This window comes from Pleurodeles waltl, chromosome 9 (genome assembly GCF_031143425.1).
Source record: "Pleurodeles waltl isolate 20211129_DDA chromosome 9, aPleWal1.hap1.20221129, whole genome shotgun sequence".
In the NCBI taxonomy this organism is placed as follows: Eukaryota; Metazoa; Chordata; class Amphibia; order Caudata; family Salamandridae; genus Pleurodeles; species Pleurodeles waltl.
The window spans coordinates 546802911-546823161 of record NC_090448.1 but is presented as its reverse complement, the minus strand read 5'-3'; the positions used below and the strand labels follow the sequence as shown (position 1 = coordinate 546823161).

The following is a 20251-nucleotide window of genomic DNA, read 5'->3' as shown; positions in this document are numbered from 1 at the left end:
CATGAACCATCAACACAAGTGTGAACAGCATTAACTTATGGACACACATATTACCTCAACTACAGACTGTTGTCTTCTCTGTAAACTGGTAGCCAAAGGGTTTGTGTTGCAGGGGGTTGGCCTACTTGTCCCAAGGACAAAATAAACATGAAAACTTGTTGTCCTTGACCCCAAACAATATGTCCAGGGAGTCAGGCGATAGGAATTCCACATCCCTGGGGGTGCATGTTAAACAGTCAGGACTGCCTCATCAAGGATTAAGTATGGTATTAAGCCACATAGCAGTTGGCCTAATGACCCAACCATACTTCTAGCGAACATTGGCAGAGACAATCGACGTGGACATAGCAAGCCTCCAATGCTTGTTTTTTTGCAAACATATGGAATTGCCTCTAAAAGTAATAAATAGTAAAAGTGCCATTGTCTAAAGGTGACGTGTTATTTTCAAATAAAATAAGTACATGAGTAGGTAATGGCCCATTAGAAAAATACACTTTATAAACATGGAAGCAGAAATTGGCTATCAGTCTTGCATTGAAATGAACTACGTTTTAGGTGGATGTGCTCATACTTACAAGCAAATGGTTGTAACTGTCGGTGTAGGGTGCTAATGGCTGAAGTGGGCTGAACCATTGTTGTATATACCCTGTTTGCATAAATGTACTTGTGCACCTTATGATGTTGGACTAAAATGTTGTCATTACTAACGCTTGAAAATAACTAATATTGGAAAATCATAATTTGAAAAATTGTATGAAATTTGAATGAGTATTAGAACAGTTGTATGGTATTTGAATGAAATAGGGAAACACTGGATGAACAACATTGATATTTCCAACAAATATTGGAACACTCAATGTGGAAAAAAGGTGGTAAATATGTCCCAATGTAATCCTATTGCTACTGGTCTAGTTGCTGTTTGGGTGACAAAATCAAAGAAGGACTTCTTTATGTAAAGGGTAAAATGATGTGTGTGTTTTAGGGGCCCAGTAGAAGGCATCATGCCAAAACTAGTCAGCCATAAATTTTTTGCCAGAAACTGTCATGATGTGATGAAATTAATCAAATAAATATGCAGTAAATCACTTACTATGGTTTGATGTGCTGTTGTAAATTCTGAGATAACACTAACGGTCTAACATTATATATATATATATATATATATATATATATATATATGTGTATATATATATATATATATATGTGGTCACTATTGTGTAGTTATCGTTAGATCAGAGTTTACTTACATAAGAAGAGCTTTTTATGTTTCCCTCATAACTTTGGCGCCGTTTGACGAATCTTCACAAACCTTTCCTAAAAAAAGTTTATACACCTTAGTTCCTTCATAGAAAGTTTCTCGTCTATCCATCAAGCAGGGGCCAAGAAAAAGGGTGGTCCCAAATGTTAATATCTCATGTTAATTCCCATAGGAAATTTAGTTTTCTAATGCAGGAAAACAATTGCACAGAATTACACCAAGTTTGCCAGAAAGGTGGAACTTAACTCAGAAAGTGTGCTTTTTTTGATTTGGGGTAAATACATTCATCCGTTTTCGAGTAATCAGCTATTAAAGGAGTGTAAGGCTGAGTTTGAAGGGGTTAAAAGTATAGAGATTTTTTCTTTAGTTGGGCAATTTCAGTACTGCAGGATCTGATTGGCTGGCTGTAACTGAGAAGAAAATGATGCAGCGGCCAATAGGAAATAGGATATAAGGAGGCATAGTAGGGACACCATGACACCCAGACCCTTGTGGGGAGGAAGCAGAGGGATTTCCTTCCCCCAAAGCCAAAATTAAACAAACAATTTTGAGGCTCGCATACCGTTTACATGAAATGTGGTCCTCGTGTGAGGGGCAATTGTAATTCAAGGGAGTTGCCACAAAAGCTTCGCCCCCATCGTACCCCGGTATGATGCAAGCTTCACTCAGGAAGCTTGCACAGTACCATGGGTTGAAGTTTGTGTGGTGAGTACTGTGGGAGTACCCCAAAAAATGTAAAAAGGAAAAGGAAGAAAAAGTGGGTTGGGCATATCTAGTGGTTTGGATGATGGGCCAGGGTAGAGGTCAAACCCTGTAGTCAACCTTCTGCTGGACATGGCTGAGGGCTATGCTCAACAGGGGTTGAATGCCCATGTCAAATTGGGGACAAAGCCTACCCCTCCCCAGTGCACACAGCCTTCGAATTGGGATTCTGCAGCATGGTTGGTCAAGCAGACCCTTTTGCCAATCCACCGGGGCAAGGTTGGGGTCTCAGGGCCTGGCCATAGGCCTTTTGCTTTGGAGGCATGGGCACCCCTGAAGGGTTGGCAACCATCAAGGTGTGTTGTCTGAGTAAGATCAATAAAACTCAGAAATTCAATTGAAAAACAGAGGTTAAAGTGGAATTATACTTAGTCAAGTATGGTAATAAGATCTTAGCTAACATTAAAAAAATCACTGGAAAAAACACAAAGATTAAAGTGATGTTGTAGTTAAGTGTTGAACTGATATAAAGCTAGCTTTTAAAAAAACAAAAAAAACTGAAATTCTCAAGTTATATATACTGACCTAACTATAACTTGTGCCCCTGCCATGGCAATGCTTATGACCTCACATATTACATCACTTATGACATGCTAAATTTAATCACTGATGACATCTCAAATGTCATCTTTAATGAGATCGCTGATTGCAACATCCATTGTGACAGTGTTTTATAGGGCTTGTAGACTTGACGTAATCCAAAACTCTAGACCTGTGGGCAATTTTATGTTCACCTTAATGGGATTACCCTCTTAAAAACTTTACATCACACACATTTTTAAGTTACAAGGTCCAAAGGTATGCATTTGCTTCTGAAAATACACTTTTTGCAAGGCCCTGTAGACAACCCAACATAGTTTGATGAAATACACTACATACCATTCCTGAGATGGGCACAGTTGCATATATCCATAGAACCATGCTTACAATGCCACTGTGAGATAAGCCAACTCTAAGAGGGACACCCTATGTTCTACATTATTCAAAAATCTGCAGTGACTCAAATCTTTAGCGAAGTAACACAGAATTTATCTACAGCACTGTAGTACAGATATTTATTATGGGCACTTGTCCATATATCTAATGGTGAGTAATCTGTTGTCAACAGAAGCTTTAATCTTTCTCCTAGACTTGTCTTCAGTGCTTATTCTCTTTCAGTGCTATGGACCCACTTGTGTACACCCAGTAACTGTTTTTTTAATACTAGTTTTATATCAGTTCAACACCTAACTGTAACATCAATGTAAACTTTTTTTAGTGAATTACAGTTTTTTCTTAACATAATCTTAGATTATGATACCTAACTATACCGTCACTTTAACTTTATGTTTTAAGTATTATATATTATATATATATATATATATTTAGATGGATATATATATATATGAATATATATATATATATATATATATATATAGATATATATACCTATATATAATATAGATAGATATATATATAAAACCAACTGGCTAGTTATAGTTAGGACCATGGTTCCGTAGAAAAAGCGTTTTTGACTTGCCTGTATCTTTGGCACTGTGTGACGAATCCTCATGAAATTTTCCAAAACAAGTGTGCCAATGATTCCTGTTGTGCACGGAAAGTTTTGGGGTGATTGGTCAAGAGAGGGCCGAGAAAAGAGGTGGGTCAAAAACCATGCGTTTCCCATGTTAATTCCCAGAGGAGTTTTGGAACATGGCTGCAGCCCGAACCGCTGGACAGAATTACACCAAATTTGGCAGAAGAGTAGGCTTTGGTACGCAGATAACGCTTTTTATTATTTGATGCAAATCTGTTCAGTAGTTTTTGAGAAAGTAAAGAGAAGCTATCTGTTGTGATGTTTTCACGGCGATCGCGGTGTATTCGCAAATGCACACAACACTAGGAATACTGTGATTGACTGGCCGCAACCTGACCAGAAAGTTGCGACTGCCATTTTAGGTAATGGGACACAGTCCCCAGGGCTGAAAAATAAAAGCAACTTTGGTATAAGGGTAAGGGGTCAGGGTAGAGGTACTCTGACTCCAGTGCTGTGATAAAGGGGTCATTGAGGGTGATAGTATGACATTCTAATTATTTTTTTCTCAGGATGTGCAATATTCCTATACACGCCGTGACGCTCAGCCCCCGGTGTAATGTTGTGACAAATTTGTGAATGTCGGTGAAAAAACAAACATTCACAGACTCATTAATACACTAATTCATTCACACATTATGGGAAAGGACCTCTTTTAACATGGTACCCCCAACTTTTGCCTGGAAAATTATGTGGTTTCAAACTGTAATTGTCCTGGGCTCCTCCTAAACAGCCAGATCTCTTTCCCCAAAGCTGTACTATGTTTGGCACTTCAGCCGCCTTTGTAAGTCCCTAGTAAATGGTACCGCTGGTACCTAGGGCATGGGTACTAAAGTGGGCCCCCCAGAGCTGCAGCACCAATTGTGACACCCTGAAAGCCTCCACACCAGCCTCATGCAGATTACCATTACAAGTTCATAAAAAAGGTGTAATCAAAGTTGCAAACTTGACATGGCATTCACCAAGAGTGCCATGTCCACTAACACTGCATGCAATAAGATAAGCCACCCCTCTGACAGGTCTTACAGCCCTAAGGCAGGGTGCACTATAATTCACATGAGGGTGTATACTTGCATGAGCTAATATGCCCCTACTGTGTCTTTGCAAAACCTTAAGGCAAAGTAAATATACAGGGAAGCCATAGCCAATATATGTGCTGGACACTGGTCATTACGAGTTCCCCAGCTACATGATTGGCTCTCTGAATACTGGGTTGTTTTGGTATCAAACAACTCAGAATAACAAAATGTACCCATACTGCACCTTAGAGGTGCCCCCTGCAAAACCTAACAGCCCTGGCATGGTTGATGACTGGTCCTAACCAGCCTGCCACCACCAGACACAATTCTGGACTCCTGGGATGAGAGCCTTTTGCTCTCAGGAACTAGAACACAAAGCCTTTGCTGGGTAGAGGTGTTACCCCCTCTTTCCCCAGGCAGGCCCCTTGCATCAGCAGTCAGCTTCAACAGCTTTACCGTCTTTGAAATCTTACCCCTGCGTCTGCTACTAGCAATAGATGGCCACCAGCGGTTCTTCCCCCACGTTGAGCAGGAAAACTTAGCTAGAGTAGGAGGACCCCTCAGCCTGCACCACCTTTCAGGTGGCTGGCGAGGTATCCACTCCATTTCATTTTCCTCCATCTTGGATGGTAGGAAAATAGCCAATAAGGGTTAGGGATGTGACCCCTTCCCACAGAAAGTAGTCACTTAGTGGGTGAAGCCACTCTAAGGAATGTGGCCACTACCAGGTACTCCCCCTAACACCCTCTAATTGCAGTATTTAGTGGAAATCCCTAGACTATCAGATCAGATTCAATGGGCACAAGAAGCACAGGAACAAAGAGGACCTTGGGCACGAGAACAGAAGCCCTGCTGCACAAAGAAAAAGGCGCCAAATCCTGTATGCTGCTCCTAAGACTCAACAGTTGCCGCTGAGGTGTCGTCTGGAAACCTGAAGGACTCTACAAAACTCAAGAGCACCTCCAGCCTTCTGAAAAATGTCAAGAACCTCACTCAGAGTGAAGGTATCACTCTCCTGCAACCTACAAGCAAGGATCCAGTGAAGTCCAGTTCACTGCCCGGCCGCTGACAAATGAACTGACCCGGCAGCCCAACCAAAATTCACACAACAGACTCAAAGGACAAAACCTACCAGTGTGGCAAGTTTGGTGGCACTGGGACTTTCAGGCTCTGAGACATATCATTGCCCTGGGTATTGGCCCCCAACGTAGAACAGCCAGAAACAAAGTCCACTCCGGACTCTCCATAGCCCAGAAGCAAGTACTGGTCGAGGGACTTCAGGACACCGAAGAACCACCCTCTAAAGGACCTGCTTCTGGCTCTAAGGACTCCAAGACAAAGGACTCCTGGCTTACTTATTTGCACTGCTCAAGGACGTCCTGGCCCCTGCTTCGTCAAACCAGCTGTGCTCTAGGGATTCCTAACCCCTTGCGACCCCTACCCTCCAAGGGGACCCACCGGGCTTACCTTTAATTCCACCTGTGCAGTGTGTTTCCAAGTGGTCCCCTTCTCCGTTGTGCTTCAGCTCCAAGACTTTCAGCCGCTGCTCCCACTTTAACCGGGAACCGCCAAAATTTCTCCAGCTGGCCCACAGGACATATCGATGCCCTCAACCTAAAAATAAAAGGTGACACTTGTCAGAGAATTGCCTGATTTTAGATGCACTTTTAAAAATTTTCCCAATCATTCCTATGGAGTGTAATTATGCACAAAAAGCATATCTTTTCTTAAATTTGAAAAATCATAACAAAAGAAGTACTTACTATATATTAACGATATTGGTCTTACATTTTTTTTAGAATGTGAAATATTTTTGTAAATTTGTCTTAAGTTATTCTTCCAAGTGTGTATTCACATTTATTGATACTGTCAGTACAAGAAATGCTTACCACATGTCCAAGATAAGCCTCACTGTTCGCCCACACCACCACAAAAACAGAGCATTAGTTGGCCTTCTTATTACCTCTGGATACGAAAGTTAGGTTGCTTGGACTCTACACAGTGCACACCATTTTGATATACTATATAGAGAGCCAGCTTCCTACACTCATTGATGCATTAAGCAACTCATGCACCCACTCACAGATCCACTCAGACCCTCATGCACTCAGACCCACTCAGACCCTAACGCCCCACTCACAGACCCACTCAGGAACTCATGCGCCCACTCACAGACCCACTCAGACCCTCATGCACACAACCACAGACCTACTCAGACACTGACGCACCCACTCACAGACACACTCAGACCATCATGCACCCACTCACAGACCCACTAAGACCCTCACGCACCCACTCAAAGACCTATTCAGACCATCACACACACACTCACAGACCCACTCAGACATTGACCCATCCAATCACAGATCCGCTCAGAGCCTCCCAAACACACTCACAGACCCACTCAGACACTCACATACTTACTCACAGACCCACGAAGACTTTCATGCACCCACTCACAAACCCTCTGAGACCCTCATGCACACACTCACAGACAAACTCAGACCCTCACCCACTGACCAATTAAGACCCTTACACACCAACTCAGACACTCATGCACCCGCCCAGACCCTAATGCACCCACTTTCAGACCCACTCAGATACTGATTCACCCACTCACAGACCCACGCAGACTGTCAAGCACCCACTCATAGACCCACTAAGACACCCATGCACCCACTCACAGATCCCACCATACACTGACGTACCCAATCAAATAGGCACTAAGACACTGACGCAGACCCCCTCAGAGACTCATGCACCCACACTCACAGCAAGTCAGACTCATGCACTCACTCACTGCTATTCAGACCCTCACGCACTCTCTCCAGACCCACTCAGACACTCATGCACCCGCTCACAGACTCACTCAGTCCCTCATGCACCCACTCACAGCCCCACTCAGACCCTCATGCACTCACTCACAGATCCCACAATACACTGACGTATCCAATCAAATAGGCACTAAGACACTGAAACACCCTTTCACAGACCCCCTCAGAGACTCATGCACCCAGACTCACAGCAAGTCAGACTCATGCACTCAATCACAGACCCACTGACAGACTCATGCACTCAGTCACCGACCTACTCAGAGATGTATGCACCCATTCACAGGCCCACAAAATAACTCTCTCACACACACACACACTGATAGACCCATACACCTTCTCATACAGACACGCACCAACCTATACAAGCTCTCACACACCCATTTTGAAACCATACAGATTATAGTTACAAAATACAATTTAAATTCACTCAAAAAATCAAACGTTACAGGGGTGTTATAGTTACGAAATAGAATTTTAAAAAACCTTAAAATGCACTGAAAAACACAAAGGTTACAGGGACATTATAATTAGGAAATAGAATTTAAAACACCTTAGAAATTCACTGAAAAATACCAAAAGGTTACAGGGATGTTATAGCTTGGAAATAGAATTAAAAAAAACTTAGAAATGAGCTAACTATAACTTGTGTCCCCGTAATGCACTGCTTATGATCTCGCATGTTACATAACTCATGACATGGTCAGTGACATCACTGATGACATCTAAAATGACATCACTGATCACATCATCCAGGGAGTATGAGTGTTTTCTAAAAGATTATGAGTGTTAAGCATATATACCAAGGTACTACAAACATTAAAATAGTATACCTTCTGTACTACTAATGAGTGATACTATTTTTAACATATTTTATGTGAGTGAATGTGTTTGAGTGGGTGTCTGAGTGCCTGTAAGGGTGTGTGAGTGGGTGAGTGAGTGCCTGTATGGGTGTATATATAAGTATGTGAGTAGCTGTGTGGGTGAGTGAGTGGCTGTGTGAGTGACTATATTGGTGAGAGACTAGGTGAGTCAGTGACTGAGTAAGTGAATGTATGAGTAACTGTATGCATAAGTGAGGGGTTGTGTAAGTGACTGTATGGGAGAGTGAGTGAAAGTGTTAGTATCTGTGTCGGTGAGTGAGTGGGTGTGTGAGTGGCTGCATGGGTGAGGGTGTGGCTGTATGTGTGAGTTAGTGACTGTGTGGGTGAGTGAGTGGTTGTATGGCTGTGTGAGTGGATGTGAGATTGGCTGCATGGGTGAATGAGAGGGTGTATCAGTTGCTGTATGTGTGAGTGAGTGACTGTCAGTGACTGCATGGCTGAGTGTGTGGGTGTATAAGTAGTTGTATGGGTGAGTGGGTGTGTGGGTCAGTAAGTGGGTATGTGAGTGATTGAATGAGTGTGTGTGTGAATGGCTGTATGGATCTGTAAGTGGTTGTGTGAGTAGCTGCATGGGTCTCTGAATAGATGAGTGAGTGCTGTATGGGTGAGTGAGTGGTTGTGTCAGTGGCTTTGTGAGTGAGTGGGTGTGTAAGTACTTTTATGGGTGTGTGAATGGATAGGTGAGTAGTTTTGTGTGAGTGTATGTATGTCAGCTTGTATGGGGTGTGAAAGGGTATGTAAGCAGTTGTATGGATGATGCCACCAGTGATGTAATTTGTGATGTCATTTGAGATGTCACTGACCATACCATGAGTGATGTAATATGTGAGGTCATAGGCAGTGCATTGGGGGGCGCAAGTTACAGTTAGCTCAGGTTTGTCGTTCTGTCTTTCATGCCATCTGTTAGTTGCTTTATATCATTTTTTACTTTTTCACATACTCGGTTTAGAGCTCATCTGCTTTTTTTCTTTTTCTCTTTCACTTTATTTGTTCATCCTCTTTTTTTTTGTTCTGCAGTAATTTTATTTTTGCCTCTCTTTGATCCATCTCTCTATTTCTCTATTTTCCTCCATCAGCTGTTTAGTGGAGATTCTAAAAGGCAGTAACTTTTATAAATCTCTAATAACAGGCTATCAAATTGTCAATCCAAGCATTTTACTCCGGATTTACAAGGTGAAAGAAGAATACATTCAAGATACGCTGGATGTGGAGAGAACCGACTTGCATTATCCCATTGAAGGTAAGTAGGATAAAGGAAAACCTTTCTCTGAGAGGTAATTGCAAGCACAACAGTCTTTGTTATTTTTTTGGTTGCAATGAGCTGCCCATATAGCAGACATCCTGACTTGAATTCACCATATATTGAGATAATGTATATTAAAGAATTGATGTAGAATATCTTTTCCTCATGAATTGTTTAATGTCTAATTTTCATCTTCAATTCCTGCAATGTTTCTTGTAAAAGTAGATCCGTGGGACAACAAAGACCATAGAATTAAAAGATTTCTATCGACTTTCAAAAAAATCCCATGTCGATTGATTTCTTGATGTTATTAAAAATGGTGACCTGACCAGTTATGTACATAATGAAATTAGGTGCCCTGAATGCTAACTCTAATGCTACCTCATACTCTGACCCTAAATCTAAGCCAAACCCTAGCACTTACCATAAAACTTACAGATGTACCCTTACCATGACTTTCAGTCTAAACCTACCCCTTTCTGTAACCCTGAGCCCAAACCCACATGTACCTCCAAATGCAATGCTAAATTCTACCTGTGTAAGTCTAATTCAGAACTTTACCCTAAACCTAATCATTCTTTTAACCCCTTCATCTTACCCCATTCTAGACGACCCCCAAGACTAACCACAACCCTCAATCTAATCTTTACCCCTTGCTTACACAACTTTAGAATAAACCCTTAGTTTAACCATGTCAATGCACTTGTGTCCATGTCAGTGGTATATAGATGTAATGAATTCAGTTTAGTGGTAGGTGTCTGTAGTAGGATCTATGTTATGGTATGGCGGTGTAGCAGATTGGGACTGCACTTTCTCTATCACATAGAAATAGAATGTGAGTTCTGCTGAGTTCTGCTTGATCAAAGTGAGGCTGCTCTAGTACGGTGGTCTTCACCATCAGTCATGTTTATGTTTACATCCTAAAAACAAAATCAGAAGCCATTGTTTGTAACCTCATTTGTTTGTCTTTGTAGCTTTTCATCCAGCAGTCTCTCCGGACATATTATTCAGAGTCACGCATGAAGAAGAGTCATATTACAGCAACCACCAAAGCACAGAGGAAATAGGACTTAGTGGGCGGTTGAGTTCTTGTGAGTTTGATGCTTTGCAATACTCAGAATTGTAAATGGTGAACATGTGAGAAAGCCTTTCTTGATACTCAGTACTCCCATCTGTACTGCTTGATTTTGATCTAATCACAGTAGTCTTAGCAAGCAGGTTACAGAGATTAAACTTTGCACAAACTATTGCATATGTGTTTCTAGTCAGTGACCGTTGTCCAGACATAAGGCCTTATGTTGTTATACGGTTTCCACTAAAATGTATGACTGCGTATTAGGGCGCTAGAACTTCAGAAATGAGCGGATTGAGTCCATCTACACTATCATTAACTAGCAAACCAATTCCTAGCTAGTTCACAATGCCTTGCCTGAATCCCCAACTTTTCAAGGGTAACAGATAATTACAGCAACCATAAACTTGACACTCTTGACTCTCAAGAAAGTTGTGGAAACACATCTTACCCCTTTTGTTGTATAATTATGCAGGCCCTGGGCAAACACAAGAAAGATATGAATAAATGTTTTCAAACATTTATTGAAATAATCATATACTTGCATAGAGAGAATGAGCTGCAATAATTAGGCCAATGAAGCAAAGCATTGTAACCAACGTTACTAACATGATGAAAACAATAAACAGTCCAACCATGGCGATCTTAGATTTATATCTTCCTACTTAGCTCTATCTATAATTCGAGAGCATTGTGGGTGTACTATCAGCTAGTGCCTGAACTAATACGCGGGGGTAAAGAGCATTAAAATAAAGATTAAATTGCGCGGATTACAGTGAAAGCAGTTGGTTCTGCTCGGTTCAGGCATGTTTGATAACTAAAGAGATCCTTTGGAAACATTTTGGTATAAAATAATAAAGAAAATATCGAATCAATGCGAAGCTCGGTTTGTAGAAGTACAGTCATAAGTCCTGCTGAGGTCTATAAAACATGTGGGCCAAAATGCGTCAACACTATTGTCCTCAAGGAGTTGAATTTAAAAAATGAACATTACCATTAGCTGATGCTCTCGCTGTCAAATAAGCTGACATGTTTAAAGGAATATATGTGTTTTTTTGAAAGGCTACCTGATCAGTGTATTATAGTTTGGAAACTCCATGCGTAACCACCAGCAGACATTTTAGTCTGAAAATTATAGGTTAGATAGATTAGGTGATGTTAGAAATAGATTAATGATGAAATGTATATTTGCGATTCATGTTGTATATGATATGATATTGATAGAATGTTGTGTTTTTCATAAAAAAGAGAAAATTGGCTAATGTTTCTCCCCACAGGGAGTATATTTTGTTAAAATAGTTACAAAGCTGAATGCAAAGTGAAGATTACTGAGTTTGGTCACTTGTAAGGTTTGAATTGTTAAATAATTTATAATTTTTTCACGCAAATTGATTGTGCACCTCACAAACATATTTATTAGTGTTTGTTAGAGGATTGATTTTTGAAGTTATTTTCCTGCTTCTCCGGTGTTATTAGTTTGTGCTCGATCATAGCATAGCCAGAGACCCCCATGCCTGGAGAGTTGAGCCAGGGTGCTGGTGTTGAGTGGGGTTGGCAATCCTTCTCTGCCAGGTGAACGATCAGCATCAGCAGAGCTGCATGTCGAACACAGCATTTGTTCAAGGACAGTAGTGGCTGAAGTGCTCCTAAGACCCACACTGTGTTAGAGGCATAGATCTGATGCAATAATGCCTAGATCAGTGGTTCCCAACCTGTGGTCTGGGGACCCCTGGGGGTCCGCGAAGCCTTCTCAGGGGGTCCGCGAGAGCCTAGAAAATTAAAAAATATTAACAAATATTGACAAATTAGGTCCCCAGCTTCCAGTAATGACTCAGGCGGGGATCCCCGGATTCCCATGATGATTCAGTGGGGGTCCCTGGGTTCCATTAATGTTAAAGTGGGGGTCCACAGAAATCAAATGGTTGGGAACCACTGGTCTAGATGTTAAAAGCTGTCTCCGAACAGTCAACGCAAGCACTACGATATCTTTTATTGTGTCCCTAGCCTTGAACAGAGTGTACAAAATATATGTTGAAAAAGGATAAATAAAAACAAGCAGCATGTAGCATGTATTCTTGGAATGATATTATGCAAGCATAACGTGTGTAAAATGTCACTGTTAAAATTCAATGGCAGCTAAAACACGTAAAACATAAAATATGAACCTAAGCTAATTGAAGCTAAAATGGAGAACCAATGTGGGCCTAAGAAGGGCTCCCGACAAGGTAGAGTTTGGTGGTGCAGAAGTACACAGTTCATCCACAGTACTTTCGCACAGCAAAACTCATGATCCCTCTGCTCCATTTAGAGTCAGGGTAGGGAAGCTGTACACCCGCAGAGCCTCTACTGGCTCTGCTGCTGTAAACCTTTGAATTTGTGCTTGTCCACAGAGTAGCCATCATGTTAAAGTGATGGGCATTGTCCTTTAGTGAGGACATGACCATCATCTCAGTTTTCCTGCTCTTGCCTGCCATGCAAGACCAGGAAAATGTTAAATGGGCAGCCCACATGAAAAGAGTGCAATTTCCTTTGTGCCAGTGCCATTTTTCTTTTTTTTCAGAGAAAATGTCCCTTAGTCACATTTCTGTTAATTATTTTGGCTTCTTGTCACAATTATTTTTGTATACATTGTGAAGCACATTTCCTGATGGCTCTTAATTAAGAGAAAAGAGCTCTTGTCATAGGAGTACACTAGTAATGAGCATTGAGAGAGCTAATCCAGTTTTATTGAGTGAGAAGTGTAAAACGGCATGAGGTCACATTCAACCCATGCTGCTCCTCTGAAGACTTTGAGGAATCTTCCCCCGAAGGAAGGAGGTACACAGCTGAAACAGTCGAGTAGGACTATGTTCAGACCTTAGTACCAGCCTTTGACAGGATGCTCTATGATAGAGTTGTGTACTACAAATGCCATCTTCAAGAGTAGCAACTTAATTTCAGTTACACTGGTAATATCAGTTACTGGCCCCTTCAGATTTAGGAGATTTACTATCACTGAGCGTTATGCCTGCTGAAACCTGTGATTGAAAGTGTGGGTCAGAATGAGGAACTACCAAGGGAACTAAACATGAATAATTAATTCCTGTGGTAATTCTTTATTTCTTAGTTAGCCCTCAGTGTCCAACATGTAATGGCTTGATTGTTGCTCCATATCTGGAGTTACTTTAAGGGTCCCTCTGGTCTCGCCCTTGCCTCCAGTTTCATGTAATGTTTATTTGACTGCTTTTCATTTCTGTCTTCTGGTGTGTGCTCAAACCCTCCTATTCAACAATACAACACTTTACCAGAATATAATGGCTATTGCCAACATTTTTGACCCACCTCAGTGATATCATGAACTTCTTAATGCCTCTATGAATGTAGTTTGTGGGAACTAAGTGGAAACAACACCAAACTCATTTGAAGGGTGCAATTTTATTAAAAGTAGATCCAGCCTACTCTCTAGTCTGCCAATGCAAGCACCTTAATAAGTAAAATGTATTTCTTGCTGAGCACTATCATAACCTTGACTCCATAACTGAGCAAGTGCAGCAACTATATTTCCATTTTCATAAATTAAAACAAAATCATCATGCCATCACTCACTCAGGACCAATCAACAAGCTTGGTAAGTGTCAACTTGCACCTAAATTCTGGAGATGAGCTCCCTGAAGGTCTTCATATTACCATAACTCCAGGCTGAAAATGGTGCAAAATATTGTGGTGTGACTAATTTGTATCCTGAGAAAGATAAACCTTCTGTTGAGTGCTAGAAAATTCCTTCATCTGCTAGAAAATGCCTTCCTTCGTGATCCATTTCAGACAGTTCATTTTGAGAACGGCTGTCTGGCCTTTAAGTTCCTATTCATAATTATTGCGAGTCATGTACAACCCAGACAGACCATACCAGAATATCATTGTCAGAATAACATTTTTGGTGGTAAAAGCAAAAACAGTAAGGTGATAGATGGAATTCTTGAATTCATCTCAGCCACTGGCAATCACTCAAGCCGCATCCCAATCCATCCTGGCATGGCAGTTCGGGCTGATTGTTTCCATGAGGAACAGGTCAAGGCTCATTTGCATATGCTTGGGTCCAAACTGAGGTGGCATGGTGGGCAAAAAACAATTAATTGGGATGGAGCCCGAGCAATTGCCAGTGGCTGAGATTAATTCAAGTCTTTCGTCCGTCACCTTGTGTTTTGCATTTGATGGCCTAAATGCACTGAGTGTGCCCCGATGTGGGTCCCGGGCTTACTGTACCACTGGAACAAAGCTATACCCGGCTGAAGAGCCCTAATTAGGGCAAAACCAGTCCTAGGTTGCTTGTGTTCCAGTTCAGGGATGACCTGGACTGTTCCAATGAGGAGCAGGGTCAAGGCTCATTTGCATATGGCTGGGTCCCAACTGAGGTGGCCTGACGGGCAAAAAACAATGGATTGGAATGCGGCCCGAGCGATTGCCAGTGACTGAGATTAGTTCAAGCATTCCATCTATAACCTTGTTGTTTTTGAAAAATATTATCTGACATGAATATTGTGTTCTAAATATCGTTTACAAAAATATCAACCCTCTTTGTGTTAATAATAGAACATCTAAACTCAGTGGGACAGTGTTTTTGTAAACAATATTTAGAACACAATATTTACATCATACTATATCTCTGACAATGATATCCTGACATACAATCACCCTAACTGACCATTCCTTCAGATTCATCTTGAAGTAGGCTGATGTTTTCTTAGTCTAGATTTACAAAACCTGAAGCATGCTTCCTTTTACAATGTGGAGGATGTATTCCTTCCTGATATTCAGGCATAAACTTAAAACATTCCTATTCTTCTAATGCAGGCCTGGATTTACAATAGTACCTAGAGACGTTCTCTGGCTTAGATTGTGCTATTTAAGTAGAGTTGGTCACAAACTGAAGTTTAGGCTACCTCTGTTATAGTTATGTCTAAAATCAATACCAGGCGACGCTTAGACTATTGAATGGTTTTACTGTAATTTTGTTCCTGGTAGGAGTCACCTTTACCTATACTATGTACATAGTTTTTCTTTCTTTTTCAGGCAAACCAATTGTTCAAGGGGATTTTGGTGATTCATTCTACTCCCGTGATTTTTCTGAAATGTCCAGAGACTTAAATCAGCTTTGTCAGGAACCTTCATCCCATGCATGTGCAGGTATCACTCTTGGTTCAATATCATTTGACAGTCAAATTCACACTGATCCAGACAAATGTCTTATTCCATGACTTTGACTTTGAGGATGTTATGGAAAATCCCTACATTTTTGGAGGAAGTGCTTCTGAGGAATCTCAACTTGTGGAATTTCCTCCACGATAGGCATAGTATGGTGGAGGGAATTCCACCAGTGAATTCTCCTCTGGGTATCACTTTTGCTCCGGAAATAACAGTATTTTCCATTACCACCCACCTCTGAATTGCATCTGTGATTTCAACATAATAATCGAAGACACAGATTGTTTTGGGCATTTCTTCACCCAATATAACTTTACTAACTTCTGAAATCTCCCTGAACTCCCTGAAAATACAATACAATATTTATAGCCATTATTTAATCAACTCCATCAGGTTGTATGGTGGATTGTGGAGGACAGACATATTGCCATAAAAATAATATTGTGGCCACAATATTAGGTACCTTTATTGTAATTTTAAGTATACATATGTAATATAGATATTTTTGTTATTGAGTGATCGATGTTTTAGCCACAATATGTTCGTAGGACAATATTTTGTCCTCAATATTCTGGTACTGTACCCTCCACATATGGATGCAAAAAACTAAGTAGATCCAAAATCACTCCTTTGTATACCTCTGAAATATATTTTCAGAAAGATTTTTTGATTTCTGCTGAATATTTTTAACAATATCCCTGTAATGTCATACGGCAGATTGGGTCCCTCCTTTTGATTTTACTGCATTACATGCCTTCTAAAATATGTCTTTAGAGATGGCATGCCTCTTTCCATAATAGTTTCCTTAACATTTTTTTGCAAGTGGATACTATATTATTTCTAGTTGTGCGTCTCTTATTCATGGGGTCAGACAACAAATACTTCCCTGCGGTTTCTTCAAATTAGCTGCTCAGTGGAGAGGCTCGCTCTCTTGGCATGGTGAGCTGGGCTTCTGTAATGTGATCTGAACTGGCCTACCAGAGAAGTACATTGGCTAACTGAAAGTAGTAGAAAATCAGACTCTGAGAAAGGTCCCCAATGGGAATAAAGGTGTCCAGTTCATGGCTGTGAAAAAAGGACTCTTTATGACATGGTTAGCCCCCACTTTTTGCTTGATGTTTGATGCAACCTGGAAATTGTAGTGCACAGGGACCCTGCTTACTAGGTTCCCTGGGCCAGAGCTCTTTCCCTAAAACTGTGGTGATGCATTGGCACAATTGGATACACCTCTAGCTACCACTAAAACTCCCTAGTAAAACGTACTTAGGTACCCAGGGCATGGGGTACTATAGGTAGGCCCCTGAAGGCAGCAGCACTGATTGTGCCACCCTCTAGGGCCATGCATCTAGATGCACCCAGCACTCCCATTGCAGGCTGAGTGTCCTGGTGCAAACCTAAAACATAAACTCGACATGGCACACTGCCTGTGTGCCCTGTCCACTATACACTGCATTTACTATTGGTAAGACACACCTCTGGCAGGCCTTCCAGCTCTAAGGCAGGGTACACCATATTATATGTGGGGTCATAGCTACATGAGCCATATGCCCCCACTGTGCCCTTGCCAAACCTGGGACATAGTGAGTGAACAGAGCAGCCATTTTAATACATGTGCTGGACACTGGTCAACACAAGTTTCCAGCTACATGATGGCCACTCTGAACCCTGGGTTGTTAGGTATCAAACAACTCAGAATGATAAATCCAAACTGATAACAATATTGGATTTATCCATAAATGGGCCCAGGGGTGACCTTTGAGGTGCCCCCTGCAAAAGCTAACTACCCTGGCATGGAGGCTGACTGGTTCTATCCACCCTGTCACCTCCAGACACCCAATCTACAAACCTTAGGGGAGAGCCCTGTCTCTCTGGTTTGTAGAACAGTGCCCTTCCTGGGTGGAGGTGCTAACACCCCCTCCCTCAGAAATGTGTGCTGCCCTGGCTGCGAGCTTCAAAGGGCTTACCGCCTTTGAAACTTGACCCCCAGGCCTGCTGCTAGCAGCAGATGGCCAAACCCTTTGCAAACCCCCACTTTTGACCAAGGCAAAGGCGGGAAACCACACAAAGAGTAGGGGGAGTGGCCCCACCTGGCATGCACCACCCCTAAGTTGTTGCCTCCGAAGTGGACACTCCATTTAATTTTCCGCCATCTTAGATTGAAGGGAAATAGCCATTCAGGGATAAGGAAGCGACCCACCCTAGAGGAAGTGGTCACTATAGTGGGTGTAGCCACCCAAAGGTAAGTGTTCCATTGGATACTACCAGGTTCCCCTTAAAACGTCCACTGAATACAGTATTTAGTGGGAATCTCTAGGACAGGTAATCAGATTTGAAGGGCACAAAGAAGACCAGCACCAAGAAGATCCAAGGCACGAGAACTGTGGACCTGCTGCACAAAGAAAAGGTGCCAAACCCTGTTGCTGCACCCAGGACCCGACAGCTGCCTCTGAGGAGAAGATGGACAACTGGACTGACCTCAAGAACCCCAGAGGACCTCCACGCTTCCCTACTCGCCCAAGAACTCCCTACAGAGTGAAGAAACCAGCAACCCAGTGAAGGTCACTTCACTGACCGGCTGCTAACTCTGCAACTGGAAGTTGCAGCCAGACCCGACGACACACCAATAACCGTGAGGACAAACTCCGCAAGTGTGCCAAGTTTGGTGGCAGTGGTCGAACCGTACCAATACCCTGGGTACTGGTCAGCTGACATCGGACACCAAGAAAACCAGCCCGCCCGGGCTGAAAGAGGACCAGGAGGAAGCCCCAGCCGAGCGACTTCAGGAACACGCCACACCTCCCGCCAGAGTGCCCCCGTTGTCCTGAAAACGACCCCTGAAGTGACTTACCTCCAGATCCAAAGGGCATCTGTGCGCACAGCTCCTTGATAACGGATTCACTCTGCATCCGACCGTCCTGTGCCCTGCAACGAAGAACCTGCTGTGCCCTAAGGGTCCCTCGCCGCTTGCGACCTTGACACTCCAATGATACCCCAAGGAGCCACCTCTAAACTTACCTGCACATACCTTTTCCAAGTGGGCCCCTGCAGTAGCCCTGCATCAGCTCCAGAGACATTTCACCGCTACTCCCGCTGGAACCGTGAGCCGCCCGAACTTCTCCAGCTGGCACATTGTGCCCATCAACGACTTCAACCAAACTGCAAAAGAAGAGCTTGGTAAAGCAACTGTGTATTTTTATATGTAATTTTAAAGGTGACTTTCTATTGATTCCTGTGGTGCGTAATTACGCACAAAAAGACTATTTTTCTTAAAGTTCAAAAATTCATATCTCAAAAAGTACTTAACCAATTTTGATAATCTTGATCTTAAACATTACATAAAAATCTGAATCATTTTTATAAATTGTTCTCAAATTATCCCTTCAAATGTGTGAGTTGCATGATTGATACTGTGAGTACAACAAATGCTTTGCACTTCTCCAAGATTGGCCTAACTGCTTGACCAAGCTATATTAAAAGTTAGAGCTTTACGTGGTCTAGTTTTTACCTCTGTAAACCAACTTGTGGTTGCCTGGACCCTCTGCACAGTATGCCGAACTTTGCATACTTCATAGCGAGCCAGCCTCCTACAAATGGCACAGTACAAATATTCCACTGTCTCACAGCGAAAGTATGAATTGTTCTAGGCACTATGCATAAGATGTTTTGAACAATGGGCCAGCTTAATGGCCACCTTTCGTTTCCCACGTGGGAACGTGCGATCAGCCATCATACTGATCCCTTGCCAACTAAAGTTCCAGCAAAGAAGACAAGGGGAGCAATAATAGGATTATAGAGCATATGTTCTTGAACACTCTCAATGCATCTGCCATTGCTGCACATAATGTCTTATTCTTCCTGACACATACAGACAATTATTCAAACAAACTGCCCTTCCACCATGATAATTGTATTGGTTTTATTTTAGGCTGGGACAACACACAGAGACACGTTCCACATCAAGAAATTGCAATGGACGATACCAAGAAAGGTAATACATTCAGTGAAAAACGTTGACCTCTATTGTCTCTTGGGCACAGTACTTTTAGTTTCCAATGTTGTTGCGGCTTTCGTACCACAGACTTACTTTATGAGCTATGTATCAATCTAACAGGATTCCCGTCTTTTCATACAGACCTGTGTTTGAGAAGTGAAGTCAAGTTGCCTATGCGTATGATGGGTCACCCTGATGAAGGAGGAGAAAGTAGCACTTTCCAGACCATAGGTAAACAAGAAATGTGTTTTAAATGTTAGAGAGCTTGGACTGGCCAAATGGTAATAACTTATCTGAAAATGGCACATTATCATCTGTCCTCAATGGTTTTACATTTTGCCAAAATGATCCGTTCTCAGCACGGACACTTTATAAATACTTCAGTCTTGTTGCCGTTGGAAGTTTCTTGTGCTTACTGAACATGCCTCCTTTTGATT

The 20251-nt window shown here is 42.0% G+C and overlaps 1 protein-coding gene across 3 annotated transcripts in view; it reads left to right on the top strand.

The window, feature by feature from the left end:
* LOC138259620 (uncharacterized) overlaps positions 1-20251 on the top strand; it is a 49145-nt gene that overhangs the window by 11672 nt on the left and 17222 nt on the right. For 2 of the 3 annotated variants that reach the window (XM_069207469.1, XM_069207468.1), the window contains exons 3-7: positions 9457-9567; positions 10545-10661; positions 15692-15805; positions 19749-19811; positions 19956-20045. In XM_069207469.1, the coding sequence (XP_069063570.1) occupies positions 9457-9567; positions 10545-10661; positions 15692-15805; positions 19749-19811; positions 19956-20045 (495 nt within the window). The remainder of the gene's footprint in view (positions 1-9456; positions 9568-10544; positions 10662-15691; positions 15806-19748; positions 19812-19955; positions 20046-20251) is intronic. The other variant, XM_069207470.1, reaches the window with a different exon arrangement.